The sequence below is a fragment of the Podarcis melisellensis genome (genome assembly GCF_964234715.1).
Source record: "Podarcis melisellensis genome assembly, chromosome: 13".
Classification (NCBI taxonomy): domain Eukaryota; kingdom Metazoa; phylum Chordata; class Lepidosauria; order Squamata; family Lacertidae; genus Podarcis; species Podarcis melisellensis.
The window spans coordinates 51,446,076-51,463,366 of NC_138545.1; the positions used below are offsets into that span (position 1 = coordinate 51,446,076).

Below are 17,291 nucleotides of genomic sequence, written 5' to 3' on the forward strand. Positions count from 1 at the left end.
GAGAAAAATAGGTCAGTTTTTAACTGGCAGCACAGGACATTGTTGTATTACAACAGTTACTAAGGGTGGAAGGGCACACAGGTAACCCAACTTCGGGCTGCTAAATTATAAGTTATGAGCATTGGATTAGACGACCCTCTCCAACCGTGCAAGAGCGCCGGCCACCTCCTATGGACAGGGAGCGGACCTGAGTGAAGACTGCAGCCCTCAGGTCTGCTCCCGAAGCCCTCCCCCCCCCCAGGCTGCCACAGAATGGGCAAATTTCAAAATTGGGCCAGGCAGGAACCCAAGATGTTCCACGGCGGCCGAAGAGGAAGCTAACAGCTGCAAGCACAATGACACTCCTCCAGAGAGTAGCAGAGCCACAGCGACGGATCTCAACCGCCGCCCACCCTGGACCAGGTAAACAGCCATTATGGGGAATTTACAACTCATGGCTGTAATATTTATGTAACTGTTGCAATTATGTTATTTGTATGTAGATGGTACAATATGTTTAAGGCTTAAAGAACTATGAAGTCAATTAGATTCCATACACATTTTTTGTAGGTACAGTGGTACCTCAGGTTAAATACTTAATTCGTTCCGGAGGTCCATACTTAACCTGAAACTGTTCTTAACCTGAAGCACCACTTTAGCTAATGGGGGCCTCCTGCTGCTGCTGCTGCGCCGCCGAAGCACGATTTCTGTTCTCATCCTGAAGCAAAGTGCTTAACCTGAAGCACTATTTCTGGGTTAACAGAGTCTGTAACCTGAAGCGTATGTAACCCGAGGTACCACTGTATTCTGCACTTTACAGAATCTTGGATTGTTATAATTGTTTGCTTGGCGGGAACCAAACTATGAGCATTGGTTTGCACAAAATGCTAAGCTAGTACTCTGGTTTGTGGCCTCCCAACATAGCTAAGAGAGAGAGGATCAGTGTGCCTGAGGGTGCTTGCTAGTTCCAGGTAAACTGTCATTTGTTTAGCTTACAATTATGTACAAACTAGGCCTTCTATTGAAATATAATCAGAAGTTGTATTTTCCTTGAAAGAAAGAAGGTTTTTTATATGTGATAAATGGGGGGAGGGGTCCTTTTTCACTGATCCAAGCTTTGGATGGGATTACTTAAAAGAAGTTGCCATGCATTCTCCTCAAAATCAGGTTCCTGTGCAAAAGGATGTTGTGTGTGAATTAAGAACTAGCACCTGGGTCTGGGCATTCAAATGTGCACACACCAACTAAACAGATGGTGAGTTTCACTGCCACCAATTGCCTATTTTGAGCTGAGTGTGGGGAGTAACTGCCCCCACCAACAGTACCAGGAGATTAGAATGATCAAAGATGGCAGCAGTGACCCAATCTTCATCAGTTGCATGTATTCAGATCCTAAAATGCAATGCACTCAGACCAGTACTGTAAGCATCTATGGACAAATGCAATCCTGCATAATGTGAATATGATGCAGGACATTCAGAGAGAACTAAAATTATTAGGTCTCAAATGGCATACCATTTCTGAGATAAGGAAGCGTCACAACAAAATAATAATTACCATGTATAATTAGCAGCTCACTATACGAAGTTTCGCTCATTTAACTAACAGCCCGAGGCAAAATATTTTTGCAGCAAAGGAAACATTTGCTAAAAAGCACTACAGCAAATGCTGATACAGCTTCTTAGAAAATCCGTACCTTTGAACATTCTAAATTAAACAACCAGTACTTCCAGTCATTTCTTTAGCATTTCATTATTGTACCGTGCGCAAGCACAAAAATACTACAATAACTTTATAATTAGGAGAAAGCACGCTCTTAAAAAGCAAACACATCAGAATAACGCAAGCCATTATTCCATCATTGACTCTTTTTCTTCTATCGAGGAAAAAGGATTCATTCATTCACTCTCAAAGACACTGCACTTCCTGACTACTTTAATTTCAACATCAAACAATTCAAAGAAATTTAATCCAGGGAAGCCCAGGGTGCTGAATGAAGTAGGTTGTGATTTTCTGTTTAAATATAAACTCATAAAAGATGTACAACTATCCAAGACCATAGCACACATCCAGCCTGGTGCCATACATATTGCAAGGTTCTGCTGCAATCTGAGCTTAAACAGTCTTACTAAATGATCCTAACACAGTATTTATATTCGGAATAAAAGCACGTTCTGATAAAATTGCAACCAACCTGTATGCTAGTGAACTCTATTCCAAAATAGGGAACTTACAATTTACAGCACTGGTTTTCAAACCTTTATACTTTCAAGGAGGTGTTTCCACATGAACCTCTCTGCCAAGAAACCTCTATGCATCTGACACAAATTATGAATTTTCTACATGAAAATCACTGTCATGTAGGCAATTGCTCTTAGTATTTCACAACAGTTTAACAAGTTTAAACTAACATCAAAAACGTTATGATAAAAACAAGACATGAAACAACCAGTTTCAGCAACGACAATACCCAAAGCATAAAAGGAGTTTGTCACCCACCAGAAAAGGAAGGCAGCCCCCCCCATCTTTTCCAAAGGCTTTCAAAGAAAAACCACACACACACGTTGCCCCTTACCCCCAAAATGACACCAGGGAGGAAGTTATGCAAACCTCTCATGAAATGGTGTTCCAGAACATCAGAACTGCTCCCGAGAAAGCCTATTCTGGCTGGCCACAATCCAGCTGACGCCCAAGATGGAGCATGGCTTAATTCTGGCATCTCGCATGCCAGTAGGGTTCATATTTCCTGAAATAAGCAGGACCCAAGCAACCTATGGTTGTTGTTGTTGTTTTCTTTAAAAAGTACAAACCAACACCTGGATCCCAAATCAAACCGGCTTCTGCACCTCTTAGCAGGTAGGCTGCTACATTCTGCACTGAAATTTTCAAAGGCAGCCCCAGGTGGAATGCATTACAGTAGTCTAGTATAAAAGTCACCAAACCATTGAACCATAAGCCTCAGAAAACGAGTGTTGTGTGAAATGGCCCCATAATCCTGGAGTTGGTATTGGTATTTGCCATAATGTCCAATTATCCGCACCACTTTTATATCTCCAGATGACATATGGCTAAGCACATGACAGAAGATAAAATTCTGTTTATGTGATCCTCATAGATGCCTCCCCTGAAAATCAGGGAGCAACAATCACATGGATTGGGCATAAGCACATTGGGATACAATCCCCTATTCAAACGTTATATACAATGGGTGGACTTTTAAGGCAGAGCCAGATATAAACAATCCCTGCGAAGAGGCGAGCTCCCGTTCCTCGGTCCCTGCTCCTGCCAACCTAGCAGTTTGAAAGCATGTCAAAGTACAAGTAGATAAATAGGTACCACTCTGGCGGGAAGGTAAATAGCGTTTCTGTGCATTGCTCTGGTTCGCCAGCAGTAGCTTAGTCATCTGGCCACATGACCCAGAAGCTGTCTTCTGGCCACATGACCCAGAAGCTGTCTGTGGACAAACATCGGCTCCCTCGGCCAGTAAAGGGAGATGAGCAGCGCAACCCCAGAGTCGTCTGCAACTGGACCTAACGGTCAGGGGTACCTTTACCTTTACCCTCATTTAGTAGGACACGGCTCAATAATTTCTATTTCTAAAAACTCAGCCCTCAACTATTGGAGGACACAGAATGACACTGCTTTTTGAAAACTACCACAGCTAACTTGAGAACATTTTTTAATAAACAGAGACTGAACTGGATGAAGTTTACTTGATTGTTGGGAAGGCAAAACCCAGCAGTACTTACGACTCAGAGCTGTTCAAAACAGGATTTGTACTATCTGTCCCAAGTGCAGGCTGGTGGCAGCAGTCAAACAAATCATGATCCAAGGGGCCCGCACTGGCCCGAGACGGACCCTTATGCGCCAGGCACTCCTGCACGCAGCCCCCCTCCTCCCTGCCTTGGATGCTGTGGGTGGGTAGCACAATACCTGGGCTTTCGATTCGGAGTCGCTCAGTTGCTCTGTGCTCTGGTCATGCGTGCTTCCCAGGCATTGCACACTGGGTAACTTGATAGCAGGCACAAATGTCCACAGCAGTGCTACTAAGGAAAAGAGACAGCAGTGGGTGTGGCGCTGCCTAATTTTGTGCTTTGAGGTGGGGGGGGGGGGAAGAAAATATGATCAGGCGTCCCTCTCTTAATAGGGTAATGTAATGCCTCATGATTTGGCACTACCACTGTTTTGCACCAACGAAAACAGCAGAAGGCATGCTTTCTTTGCTCCCCCGGCAATAAAATAAGAATAAAAGAAAACCTTGAAGGGGCCAGCTGCCTCTTCTGTGGAGCCCGGTAGGGATGGCTGGTGTGAGTGTGAGAGAGAAATGATGAGGAATGATTCATAAGCAGTAAACAGCTGTCATGGACTGGCTGGGCGCTGAGGAGGGGTGAGAGGCACCTGCTAGGGAACGCCGAAAGAAACCCCCAAGGGAAGAAGACTCAGAGCCCAGTGATTGGTGGTGGGACGACAATGAGTGGTCAGAGGGACAGCAGACAGGGAGTAGCCATGGGTAGGCAAACTAAGGCCCAGGGTCGGATCTGGCCCAATCGCCTTCTAAATCCACCCCACGTTTTTACATGAGTAGAAGGTGTCCTTTTATTTAAAATGCATCTCCGGATTATTTGTTGGGCCTGCCTGGTGTTTTTACATGAGTAGAACGTGTCCTTTTATTTAAAATGCATCTCCAGGTTATTTGTGGGGCCTGCCTGGTGTTTTTACATGTGTAGAATGTGTGCTTTTACAAAATGCATCTCTGGGTTATTTCTGGGGCATGGAAACTTGTTTATTGCCCCCCCAAAAAAAATATAGTCTGGCCCCCCAAAAGGTCTGAGGGACAGTGGACCAGCCCCCTGCTGAAAAAGTTTGCTGACCGCTGTCATAAGCTGAAGAGGCAACAGGGTTTAGTGAGCTGGAAGAGGCTGGAGCAGAGAACAGTCTAGAAGCAGAGGCAGAAGCAGAGGCTGGGGGGGCGACAGGTGATGAGATATGCTGAAGAAGCCAGGGGGTCTCTCCCTCCCACTGTGACCAGCTCCACACCCCCACCGCCCAGTCTCTCAGAACCTGCAGAGGTATGGCGGGCAGAGCAGAGTTGGACAAGGTGCCAGTGTCTCCAACTGCTTGGGAAGGAGCCTAGAGAGGAGGAGACTTAGAGAGCTGTGGAAAAGCGGGGACCTTCAACTGCCTTATTGGGGCAAGGTCTACTGGGAATAGCTGTTGTGCTCATGAGGCCTGAGCTGTTTTGTTTCTTTGGATAAAGAGTTAACTTCACGGACACCTTATAAGTTATTGCTGGCCTGCTCCCAACACCAGCCCTGACAATAGCATCTCCTTTTGCAAATAAAACAGAGCCGAGAGCCAAGCAGTCAACAAACCAGAAATAAACAATATTGTCTTTAAAGGGGGTGGGAATCCCTTTGAATAGAAGAGCTATTGTGCTGGATCCATCAGGAGATTCATCTAGTCCAGCCAGGTGCTTCAGGAAATGCACAAGCACAGTTTGAGGCCAATAACCGTTTTTCGGTTGCTTGTCTCCCCTCCTTCAGCATATTCAGGGGTAGACAACCTCTGAACCAGGAGGATGAAATATGTCTATCAAATGATATTTAGCCAATTGGTATTTTAAAGTTCTCTAAGCCAGTGGCCAAAACCATATGATGTGTTTTGTGGAAAAGTCAGTTATCTTCTGCTGCACTTCAATTCCACGGAGGGATCTCAAGTTCTAGTTTTACAGAAATGATGAAAACCTATGAGTACCAGGCAAACAAAGCAGTGCTTGTTAAAAATATCTACACTACAACTTGTAATTTCTTAGCTACTTTCTCAGATCTGTACCATGCAATTCTCTATATGTTTACTCAAAATTAAGTCCCACTATGTTTGCTGATCAGAAGGCTGGCGGTTCAAATCCCTGCGACGGGGTGAGCTCCTGTTGCTCGGTCCCTGCTCCTGCCAACCTAGCAGTTCGAAAGCACGTCAAGGTGCAAGTAGATAAATAAGTACCGCTCCAGCGGGAAGGTAAACGATGTTTCTGTGCACTGCTCTGGTTCGCCAGAAGTGGCTTAGTCATGCTGGCCACATGACCCGGAAGCTGTCTACGGACAAACACTGGCTCCCTCGGCCAGTAAAGCGAGATGAGCGCTGCAACCCCAGAGTCGTCTGCGATTGGACTTAATAGTCAGGCATCCCTTTACCTTTAATGTTCAGTGTGTGAGGCTTGCTCCCTAGGAAGCATGTTTGGAAGGTTCCGTGATTTAATTCGGATAGCTTTAAGAGTATAAACACCATGAACAAAAAGGCAGCACAGCACAATCGATGGAAGGGGAAAAAATAAAACTAATTCGGATAGCTTTAAGAGTATAAACACCATGAACACAAAGGCAGCACAGCACAATCGATGGAAGGGGAAAAAATAAAACTTTTGCCTACGTTTTGGTTCAAAACGTTAGACCATCAACGGGCTGCACCAAAGACAGTCCACCGATAACTGTTTGTCCAAGGGCCACAAAAACCCTGCAAAACTATCCAACAGCTCTTTAAAAAAACAGTAGTAGCAGCAAACATGTGCATTTATAAACAGCAATAACATTTGCTGATATTTTGTGGAACAGAACATTGCCAAGACCCATAACTGAGTCCAAGCATGGTGTTTTCTAAAGAAACAGTAATAATAAGGAATTGGTCGCATAATGCATGTCTAGCCTTCTGGAGCTGAAAAGGTTGCAGAATGTCCAACTCACTCAGTTCTTATGGGGTAGGAAGAAGGCGGCGCCTCCTTTGAAACACAGCAATCTCGTCATGTCACCAGAGCCCAGCAAAATCAGAGGTGGCATTATCAAAAGGCTCCAGAATCAGGTTAACAGAAAGAAAGTCAGAGTGTCACAAAGTTCAAGGTGTCAGTGGCCAGACCCAAGGTCTAAGTACCTGTCTAAGGAGGCAAAGGAGACCCCAGAACAGATTCCAGCACTGACTTGGTAAACACACAACCTAAAAACATTTTTAAAGGAGTTATACAATATGTATGTGGTATGCACTTCATGTGGATTTCCGCAATAATTATCTTTTTTAAAGATTGTATTCAGGAACAGGCATACTGTACAACATTTTTAGTCCAATCTGAATGCATGTTTTCCCCACACACACAAAATCCCCGAAATTGCTTTGAATTAGAACTCAGTTTGTTCCTATAAAAAACAATGTAAATGCAAATGAACTCAAAAGAGCCCAACTTTTGATCCTCTCAAAATATCAGAATCCATGAAAACCTATTTCAACAAGAATAGTTCCTCTCAGATGAGGAACTCAGAAGTGGTGTGCACATGAAGCAGAACCAATGGAAGTATTCCAGATGTTACAATGCACTATTTTAGAAGGCAAATACAAGACACATAAACGCTTTCTGCAAAATGAAAATCTGCCACATTGAGAAATGTTCTATCCCATCCATCTCCATGATTTCCCTTTATTAGAGGATGATATTCCTTGAATATATGGAGATATTCACTGAATATGAATACAGTGGTACCTCGGGTTAAGTACTTAATTCGTTCCGGAGGTCCGTTCTTAACCTGAAACTGTTCTTAACCTGAAGCACCACTTTAGCTAATGGGGCCTCCTGCTGCTGCCGCCCAGCCGGAGCACGATTTCGGTTCTCATCCTGAAGCGAAGTTCTTAACCTGAAGCACTATTTCTGGGTTAGCGGAGTCTGTAACCTGAAGCGTATGTAACCTGAAGCGTATGTAACCTGAGGTACCACCATATTCCTTGAATATGGAGATATGTCTATGCAGTTTTGGCATGTAGAAACGATGCAAGCTTCCTAATGCGCATAATTGTATAAACAGAAAGAAGGAAGTGATTTGTACCCATGGGAGCATTATCATGAATCAGACTTAATGAAAATATAGATTAGCTGTCCATTATTTAGGATATGAAAATCTAAGCCTTACTGTTAACTCCACTTATATTCCTTGTCATCGTTGTTAAAGAGAGTATTCTTTTTGTAATTGTTTATACTGAATTGTGTACATTTTATTCATAGGTTTCTGAGGTTTGTGATGCTTTGGAGCTTTAATATAGAATTGTACGAAAAATATTAAGCATTTACAGAATAAAGCCCAGTTGTAATATTGCAAATTCCCGCATGGTGGGATTCCAAAACGCCTTTTGTGTAATCAGTTGTAAGCATTAGAATGACTTCCCTTAAACGTGGATCCAAAGCAGCAATATGCTATATATTATTTGAGGGCAAGTTGTAGGTGGTGAGGAGTAAATACTTTTGATATTTGTTTTTTTAAGAAAGCTTTTTTAGTCTGTTCTACTGCTTTTAAGATTTTTATTTAAGATGGGTCTGGAAACAGCATGTTTTCCATCTACTAAAGCACCTAGTTGTTGCATCTCACAAGTAAGGTGAGCCACAGTTTTATTCAATGAAAAAATGTTGGTAAACATATATTCAGATGATGCCCCAGTGGGACCTTGTATGTCACAGAAGACGACTGTGTAAGTCAAAACGTGTTTGCTGCAATCATAAACTTCAGAACACATCTGATATCACCTTCTGGATAAAACTGATCTGTGCAATTATACACATTCAATGTATCTTATTTATGTGAAGCTCTATACCGTTTGTTAACATTATTGTTTATAATTGTATCTCTCATTGAAGTTTTTTTTTAGCCTTTGATATTGTGTTTACTAAGTACCTTGGCTTTAGTTTTTTTGCACTGATAAATGCAAGTGGTGAGCGAATAAATCATTTACCTGAGCAGGAAGTCAGGAAAACAGCAGTTAATAAAACCAATAAATAGTGTAAAACAGCAAGATTGATTTAGAGCAAAGTGAGCACAAACAATACATGATTAAAGGTTAACTCCTCTACGTAGCTGGCAGTAGCAAGTCACACATTCTAAACATCCGACAAAGATGGCAAGATTCCAAATGGCTGTGTCTCTGACTTGGTTTAAAATAAAGACTGGCTTCGAATTTCAGTTGCAGAACACCATGCAGTGGCGTAGCGTGGGGGGTGCAGGGGGGGCCGGCCGCACCGGGCGCAACATCTGGGGGTTAGGGGGCGCAAATCCATGGGTTAGGGGGCGCAAATCCACAGGTTAGGGGGCTCAAATTACTTGCCTTGCCCCGGGTGCTGACAACCCATGCTACGCCACTGACACCATGCAATGCTTTACAACAGCCTTCAGCAATCTAGAGCAGCTTTGGACTGCAATTCCCATCAGCCTCAGCCAGCATAGACTGCTGGGAGGGACTGGTGTTCTGTTTTGGACTACAATACCCATCTGTAGATTGACAAGAGAGCAGCAGATTGACCAGATTGACAAGAGAGCAGCATTTATCTACACTAACGCATGATGTAAAGGTTTTCAATATACCAGGCAAGACATCTTACACAGTCAGCAAATGATAATACTATTAATGATTTAGCTAGAAACATTAGTTTGCATTCCACTTCTGTGGAAAAATGCAGAAAGGATCCTGAATCTTGCTTAAAAGCCTTATAAGGGGAAGGCAACCTAAGGCCCGGGGGCCAGATCCGGCCCAATTGCCTTCTAAATCCGGCCCGCGGACGGTCCAGTAATCTATGGGTTTTTACATGAGTAGAATGTGTGCTTTTATTTAAAATGCATCTCTGGGTTATTTGTGGGACCAAGGAATTTGTTCATTCCCCCACCCCCCAAAAATATATATAGTCCGGCCCCCCACGAGGTCTGAGAGACAGTGGACCAGCACCCTGCTGAAAAAGTTTGCCCACTCCTGAGCAAGTGCTATTATATGTAGAGTAATAAACATGCTTAATTTTATTTTTGTCTAGCTCTTGCCTCTTTGAAAGACCAATATTCTCAAAGACATAGTAATAATTTGTGTATCAAAATACTACCATTGAAATGCAAGATACATGCCAGTAAAAAAATCCAAAAGGTCTCCCCCTTTCATCCACTGTCTAGATTTAGTAGTAAAAAGAAGCAAATTCCCACCAGTATCTGATGTTAAAATTAGAAATTCAATACTGGCTCATTTAGGACTGAGGGGGGAGTGAAGAGAAGAGACCACACCACAGATCACAAGTTCCCCGTGAAAATCTGTGGCGCCTCTTAGTATTCCCACGAGAGAGGGTGGCCTATGCACCTGTTACAGATTTAAATACACTAAAAAGTATATCTTTTGATTGATTTCTTTAAAAGTGAATTTTGACTACATAGCTAAGTGTCTGGAAGCCATCTTCAAAACTGGTTTAACTCATCAGCAGTCACATGATATTCTCAAAAGAGGTCTGGGACTAAGAGTGCTTCCACACAGGAGCACTATCTTGTTCAAAATTTTTCGTGTGCACAATTGGTACATGAGTATCTACACATTCTTGTTTCTTCATTCATAACATGGACCACTATATTTCTGCCTACCATACGCAACAGTGGTGGAGCCTGGCAAAAATGAACCAGCTGCAAGTTTCTGTCTCTCCCTTCAACTCCTCCTCTGAACATTTCCCCCCCATTCTGGTCCTGCATGCAGCTATTTCAGTACCTGTGCATGCACGCCTATAAAAAATTAACGTTTGCTTTTGTGCTGTTGCACAGTAGCTGCTATCAGCCTTGGTTATCCTGTTTCACAGTGGGCAAAATGGAGGCTTGTAATCGTGGGAGAGGCAATTCCATTTGTGTTGTATACATTTTAAAGACTGTGATATGCCTAAGACCTGCACAAGAGTGATAAAAAGTGCTGGTGAACTTCAATACTACTGCTCACAGCAGAAGTATATATAAATTGTAACTTACCGGTATTTGATATTTTGTGGAACAGAAAAATCCAGATTAAGTCAAGAAAATCTATGGGTTGGCATTTTGTTTATATCCCACCCTCCCCCCCCCCCCACACACACAAAATGGTGGTAGACGCAGGTAACTCTGGCGCAACCAGCTGGCAATGATGGACATCACTTTCTCCATCTTTGGAATTTGCTAAATTCTTTGTTGCAGCATTTCATTGTGGCAAAGCTAAGTACTGTACGGAGATTTGCTCTGGAGTCACTAGGTTTGTCCACATAGCCAACTTGATTTGAAAAACCACTGTTTTCCGATTTGAAATCAGCAGCTCACATTCATGCACATTTGAAGTTGAATGCTTTGGTTCAAATTTGGACTTCCATGTCCACACCTTTGGGTGGCGACTTGTCCAATCGAACAATAATGCCCTGCCTGCTCATTTGTTAATTCCACCCTCCACACACTTTCCTGTCCTATACACGTTATACTTCTAGTTGAACTTGGAGGAAGTCTGAAAACGTTTCTGTCACTCGTGTCTCTGCAGTACTCAGCCAATCCTAATCCAAAAATATAGCTATGGAAAGAGGCCCCTCCCATGTGTTGCTGGGCAGAAGACACGTGACTGGCAGGGGCTCCTACTCCATCTGTTGTTATGAGGGCTAAACAGTGTTCTCAATACCGTAATGGGCTAAGGCAGCCTGAGAATGCTCAGATCATAGCTGTCAACTTTCAGATTTGAAAATGAGGGATCAGCAGCCTCGAAAATAAGGGATCAGCAGCCTCACCTGTCCCGGGGACAGTCTACGGGGTATCTAACAATCCGGGATAGCAGCGGGAAGCAGCAGGAAACGGCGCTGGAATAAGGGAATTTCCCGAAAAAAGGGGAAGATTGACAGCTATGGCTCAGATCTCTTTTCTTCACAAGTCGTGCCTCAAAGCAAATTCTTCATAGCTGGCCAGAAAAAGGGTGCAGTCGCTAATTTGAATAGCTCCAGCTTTGTTAATAACAACAAAGGTAAACAAAGTGTGCATCTATATTTTATTTTGCTTAATAACCTACATTAATTTTGTGACTGGAGGAGGAGTCTTGGGAAGAGAAATGGTGGATGGCATCTGTGTGAGTGAAGCATCCCCATTGGTGAAGCAGGTGCACTCAGTGCATGCTCATGCCATTCATTTCTGAGGCTTATAGTTCCTAATTGTGCCTCCCTGGACCAAGCCTATGGGAGGAGATTGCAGGTTGTGAGGATTTGCTGGTGTGAACAGTTTAGACCCCTGAGGCTGCATCACACTTTGGGTAGAATATTGCCTGCACATTTTCCTTATTGGTAAGCCAATTGGCAAGAGCCTTGTTGTATTTTTAAAAATAAACACACCAGAGGATCAGGAGATTGAATTTAAAAATCCTCCTCTGTGGTATCATTTCAATCAAAGGGGTAGCCAGCAAGCCAGGGCTCATAGCTGAAATAAAAACAATTATCAAACTAGCTTTAGAAGCTAGCAAAGTAGATTACCAGGAATGATACATCTGATGAAGTGGACTTAGGCCATAACAGATGTTCTTATTTTAAGGTACTACTACTACTGTTATTTTGCTAAAATTGCACTATAATCTACTTTACAGGGTTGTGGGGATAAAAACACTTCAACAAACATTAAGTGCTTTTGCAATAGTAGGATGATGCAGAGGATGATTTATATGAGAACTCAATGGGCAAAACCTTTATGTATTTTGGGATCAAAAATTGTAAACTGCCTGCACAGCCCTCCCAAGCAAGCTAGTCTTAAAACATAGACACACACAGGATTTTCCAAGGACCTACATGTAAAGTCCAGTGTTTGTAGGCCAGAATGTCTTGGTTGTCTCACAAAGATTCTTTTTTCTTTGATTTTTGGGTTAAGCTTTCTTATGATTCCAATCCTTCCCCCTCCCCCAATTAAAAACTGGGAGCAGACTTATTTTTATTTTTCCTCATTCATTGGTATAATGTTCATATCCACTCCACCATTCCTTCAAGGAGTTCAAGGTGGCATTCATTAGTTCCTTTTCCCCAATGTTACCCTCATAACCACCCTGTGAGGTAGGGTAGGCCGAGAGACAAGGACTGGCCCAAGTGAGTTTCATGGTTGATTTTAACCTTGGTCTCCCAGGTCCTAGTCTATCTACTATCCCTCCATCTCACTCCATATTCTGAAAAAAAAAGGTGTACAAGTTAATAAGCCAGGAAAGGGGAATAATCTTTTCCCATTGGTCTGAAAATTTATGGTGTCCCTTTCTAACACTCCTGTGTGACACATTTAAGATTAACCCATTCAGGCTCCACTCCTGTACAGGGAGTAATCCCCATGGAATTCAGGGAAGCCTACCATTTCTTTGGTATGAACCCACACTAGCAATTGTGAAGCAGCGACCCCTTCTGAATCAAGGGAAGGCACTTAAACTCTAAGAATGAACAAAACTGCAAGATTTAAGTGCCCACTGTTTCTTTGCAAAGGTGGAGAGATTCAGAATAGGTGAGGGCCACACAACTTTCCTCCCAGTTAATTAGTCTGAACAAGCACCAACTATGTCCACTTTATGAAATCACGTTTCTCTTCTAAATATATTAGATTTGACAGGAATTGGATCTATGGCTTCTTTACCACATATCAACCTCACAAACCCTTACCCAAACCACATTTTTCCCTTCTGACTTTTCCTATAATGCTGCAAACCAAACTGTGGGAACCTCTGAACCTGAGCCTTTAAGGCCCACAGATATGCAAACAATATATTCTCACCCAGTTATCTAGAGCATGGGCAGGCAAGCTAAGACCCAGGGGCCGGATCCAGCCCAATCGCCTTCTAAATTAGGCCCGCGGGCGGTCTGGGAATCTGCGTATTTTTACATAAGAATGTGTGCTTTTATTTAAAATGCATCTCTGGCTTATTTGTGGGGCCCCCCCAAAAAAATATAGTCTGGCCCCCCACAAGGCGTGAGGGACAGTGGACTGGCCCCCTGCTGAAAAAGTCTGCTGGTCTAGAGCCTTGGTTTGATCGCATACCCCAAATCAAGGTAGATAGTAGCCAAATCCAGCCAGTTTCTTCCAGCACCAGAGGGAGGAAATCCAAAAAACACCTCCCCTGCTCCTTGCGCATAAAAACACCCTGATGATTAATTAAAATCATTAACCAATTGCTGCCCCTTTCATGACATGCAGAACCAGCTGTCTGAGGCAACCACCTCACTCCGCCTAATGGTATAGCCAGCTCTGCTATTATCCCAACTCTTGCCCAGTTTCATATGAAAACAACCCAGTTTTCCAAACCCACTACTATACCTTTATTGCGCCATTTCAAATACCTTTTAATGGTGTTGAGCAGCTAATTGCCCACATCCCACCGTAGACTTTCTCCTCTCTTTGCAATTGCAGCCCCCCTTCGGCCACAGAATGCCTCCCCCGGGCTGCTCCCCCCTCCGTTGCGATGGCACAGAGTCACGAATCAAACCGTTGCCGCCTCGCTCCCATCTCCGCGGAGCCGCCGTTCCCAGCGCGGCTTTCCCTCGGGAGCAGCCTCCATCCCCCTCTTCTCCCCTCCTCTTGGCAAGCAGCCGCGCCCCGGAGCCTGCCCTTTCGCGGCTCGTCTTTCCCACCCGGCCTGCCAGGTTCGGCTCCTCCCCGCGCTCCGGGCAGCTGAATGGGGGAAGCGAGCGGGCGGGCGGGCGGCAGCCGAATCCCCCGACGACGCTCTCGGGGTCCGCGGCGCCTCGCTCGCAAGGTGGCCGCCTCGGGCGCGCAAAGCAGCAGCAGCTGGGAGAAGCCGGCGCTAAATCCTGGCCGGTGCTCAACCTTCCGCGCGGCGCGCAGCCGACGGCGCAAGTGGCAGCTGCTCCGCCGCCCCCCGACCCGAGAGTCCCGCTCGCGGCTCCTTACCCGCTGGGGGGCTTGCAGTTCCCCGGCTGCAGCGCCGTCTCCATGGGGGGCGCCTCCTCCTCCTCCGCTGCCTTCGGGCCGGAGCTGGCTGGGAGGCCGGTTGTGGGCTACCGGGAGGGGGTTACAAAGGAAAGAAAAGGGCCCGGGACTCCGCCGAGCCGCTTTCTTCGTCGCCCGCGCTGCCCTCGCTGCTCACATGGTGCCCTCCGTCTCCAGCAAGGCGCCTAAAGGGGAGGCAGAAAAGGAAGGAGGAAAGTTCAGGCTGCAGCCCGCGAAAGCCCGTCCAGGGACCCGCAGCGCCCGCTTGGTCCCGCGGCACCTTAAGCCTCGGACGACGCCTGCGCTGGGCAGGCGGGCGGGCGGGGGCGGAGAGCCATGCAATATGCATGCGTCTGCCCAACAGGTATTTTCTTTCCCGGGCCGAGCACGCACCACCGGCTCGGCCTCCAACGACCAGGCGGAACGAGCTGGAGCAAAAGCGCAACTGGCTCGCGAAGGCGCAACAGAAAGGCGCGCGGCGAGTGGTTAGCCCGGAAAACCCAGCCAGAAGCGGAGAGTGAAATCGGAACGAGGCGAGCAAGCAAATGCCTTCTGACAGCCGCTCTGCAGACGGGCCTGGCGCCTCGTCCGCTCGGGGAGGCTTACCTTCTGCACAAGCGCGCACCGAGCAAGGCTGGTCAGCGGAGCAGGCGCCTGGCTGGGACCCCGGGATTTCCAAAAGGAGCTTGGAGCCGCAGGAAACTAAGCTGCGCGACGCCGGCCAGCGCCATTGCTGCCAAGCTGCTTACCTCGCGGCTGCCCGCCGCACCTCCTGCCGCCGGACAGAGCCGTCGCCGCGCCGCGATGCCCGCCCGCCCGCCCGGCCCAGCCTGGAAGTTCAGGCGAGCGGCGGGGGGAGGCGCGTTTCCATGTGACTGCGCGGGACAAATACAAACAGCGGCGGCCCGAGGAATTGCCCGAGCCCGAGGCAGCAAGTGGCGCGCCCGCAGGAGGCAGCAGCCCGCCCCCGGGACGCGCCCACGAGCAGAAGGCGCCCAAGCAAACCGGGTGGGGGGGGGGGAGGACACGCTTTGCTTGCATAATCCGGACTCGAAAGGGAGCATTACTCGCCCTGGAGGGTACAAAGGCAATTAGCATAGGTTGCGCCCGACGGTGTGGTGTTAAATTAAGTCAGGCAGGCAGCAGAGCTGGGTGTTTCCTTATGACAGACACTAAGGCTGCATAACTGCCTTGGAAATGGGCAAGGGTCTTTTTTTGACCTTGGGCTCTTGCGCATAGCAGTTTGCAGTTGTGCAGGATAAGGCCGTCTAAAGCAGCAGCTGCTATCCGTCAAGCCGGGCATGTCGTCAAAACTAGTGTTCCCTGTTGTGTTCCCTCTGTCTGTCTGTCTCCCAGGCTAGAAACTGGTATGTTAATATACTGATATACAGAGGATATAATATATTGGCATCCAGAGGTGACTAAGTTATTGTACTACTTCCTGTTTTGTTCATTCATAGGTAAGTTAAACATGATGAGGGAGCAAGTTAAACATAGCCCTGGGGAAAGAAAGATTGACGCTGGGATCTGCTACCCTAGTGGATTCTGTTGCCTGAGACAGTCCCCTCACCTTGCCTCAGGGATGGGCTGGCCATGGGTTTGCCCCAATAGGAAGTGGCCTGAAAAGTCTCTGTGTATGCAGGTAGTGCTTGAGAAATGCATTCCTGGCACAAAACAGATTACAACCATTCCAGCAAAATGCACTTCAGACGGACATGAGGATGATGTGTGTACAGCACAGTGGCGTAGCGTGGGGGGTGCAGGGGATGCCGGCCACACCGGGCGCAATATCTGGGGGTTAGGGTTAGGGGACGCAAATCCACGGGTTAGGGGGCGCAAATTACTTGCCTTGCCCCGGGTGCTGACAACCCACGCTACGCCACTGGTGCAGCACCTGCAGAAGGCACCTACGTCTAGCACTGAATGCCCATTATCACACAGGCTGTGCATGCCCTAAAGCTGCAATCCTTAACTGCACTTACTTGGAAGCAAGTATCATTGGACTAAATAGGACTTAATTCTGCGTAGACATGGGTAGAAAATGGAAGCTTATTCTTTACCATATTTATTGATTTTCTGATATAACAAAACTAAAAAAAATATCCAGATCAACTGGTCAACCCACAGGAAATCTAATTATATTAAGATAGGTTTTGTTCAAATATAACATTTACACGAACACAATGTAGGTTCAATTCTGAGTGCTAGTTTTGTCCTTCTACAGTTTGAGGTCAGATTGTGAACCTATCCAGACATTAAAGATCTGCTTGGCTGTTTTTGTAGACTCTGTCCTTAAGATCAATTTGGTTAGGAGGCATGAGAGACAGTTTAGAAGTAGTGCTCAGGCTGTGGAAATCCTTCCCTACTGAGCTACTTTTGGCCCCATAATCACAAGCCTTTCGATAGGCTTTAAAACCGTGTTTCAGATAGCTTTCTCTTAAAGTATTATGTTACACTTACAGGTTTAAATTGTGGAGCACATGAAATTTTGTTTATTTGCTTCCAGGGCAGTTCACAGTATTCACACTAAAATAACAATAAAACCAGTAATAGGACCATGATAACATCCATTAAAATGCTATA

The 17,291-nt window shown here is 45.8% G+C and overlaps 2 protein-coding genes and 2 long non-coding RNA genes across 11 annotated transcripts in view; 2 read left to right on the forward strand and 2 right to left on the reverse strand.

Annotated features, from left to right (window-relative positions):
- Positions 1-15,488, reverse strand: part of COBL (cordon-bleu WH2 repeat protein) — a 102,249-nt gene extending 86,761 nt beyond the window's left edge. For 2 of the 8 annotated variants that reach the window (XM_081883805.1, XM_081883803.1), the window contains exon 1: positions 14,670-14,874. In XM_081883805.1, the coding sequence (XP_081739931.1) occupies positions 14,670-14,713 (44 nt within the window). In that variant the 5' untranslated portion in view covers positions 14,714-14,874. The other 6 variants (XM_081883802.1, XM_081883808.1, XM_081883809.1 and 3 more) reach the window with 6 other exon arrangements.
- The window catches only part of LOC309354415, a 161,688-nt gene that overhangs the window by 114,577 nt on the left and 29,820 nt on the right, over positions 1-17,291 (forward strand). The window lies entirely within an intron of this gene.
- Positions 1-17,291, reverse strand: part of MSANTD3 (Myb/SANT DNA binding domain containing 3) — a 177,614-nt gene that overhangs the window by 37,019 nt on the left and 123,304 nt on the right. The gene's annotated exons all lie outside the window — the stretch shown is intronic.
- Positions 15,695-17,264, forward strand: LOC309354400. The gene is made up of 2 exons (XR_014162260.1): positions 15,695-16,453; positions 16,609-17,264. It is a non-coding gene; the product is annotated as an uncharacterized lncRNA (long non-coding RNA).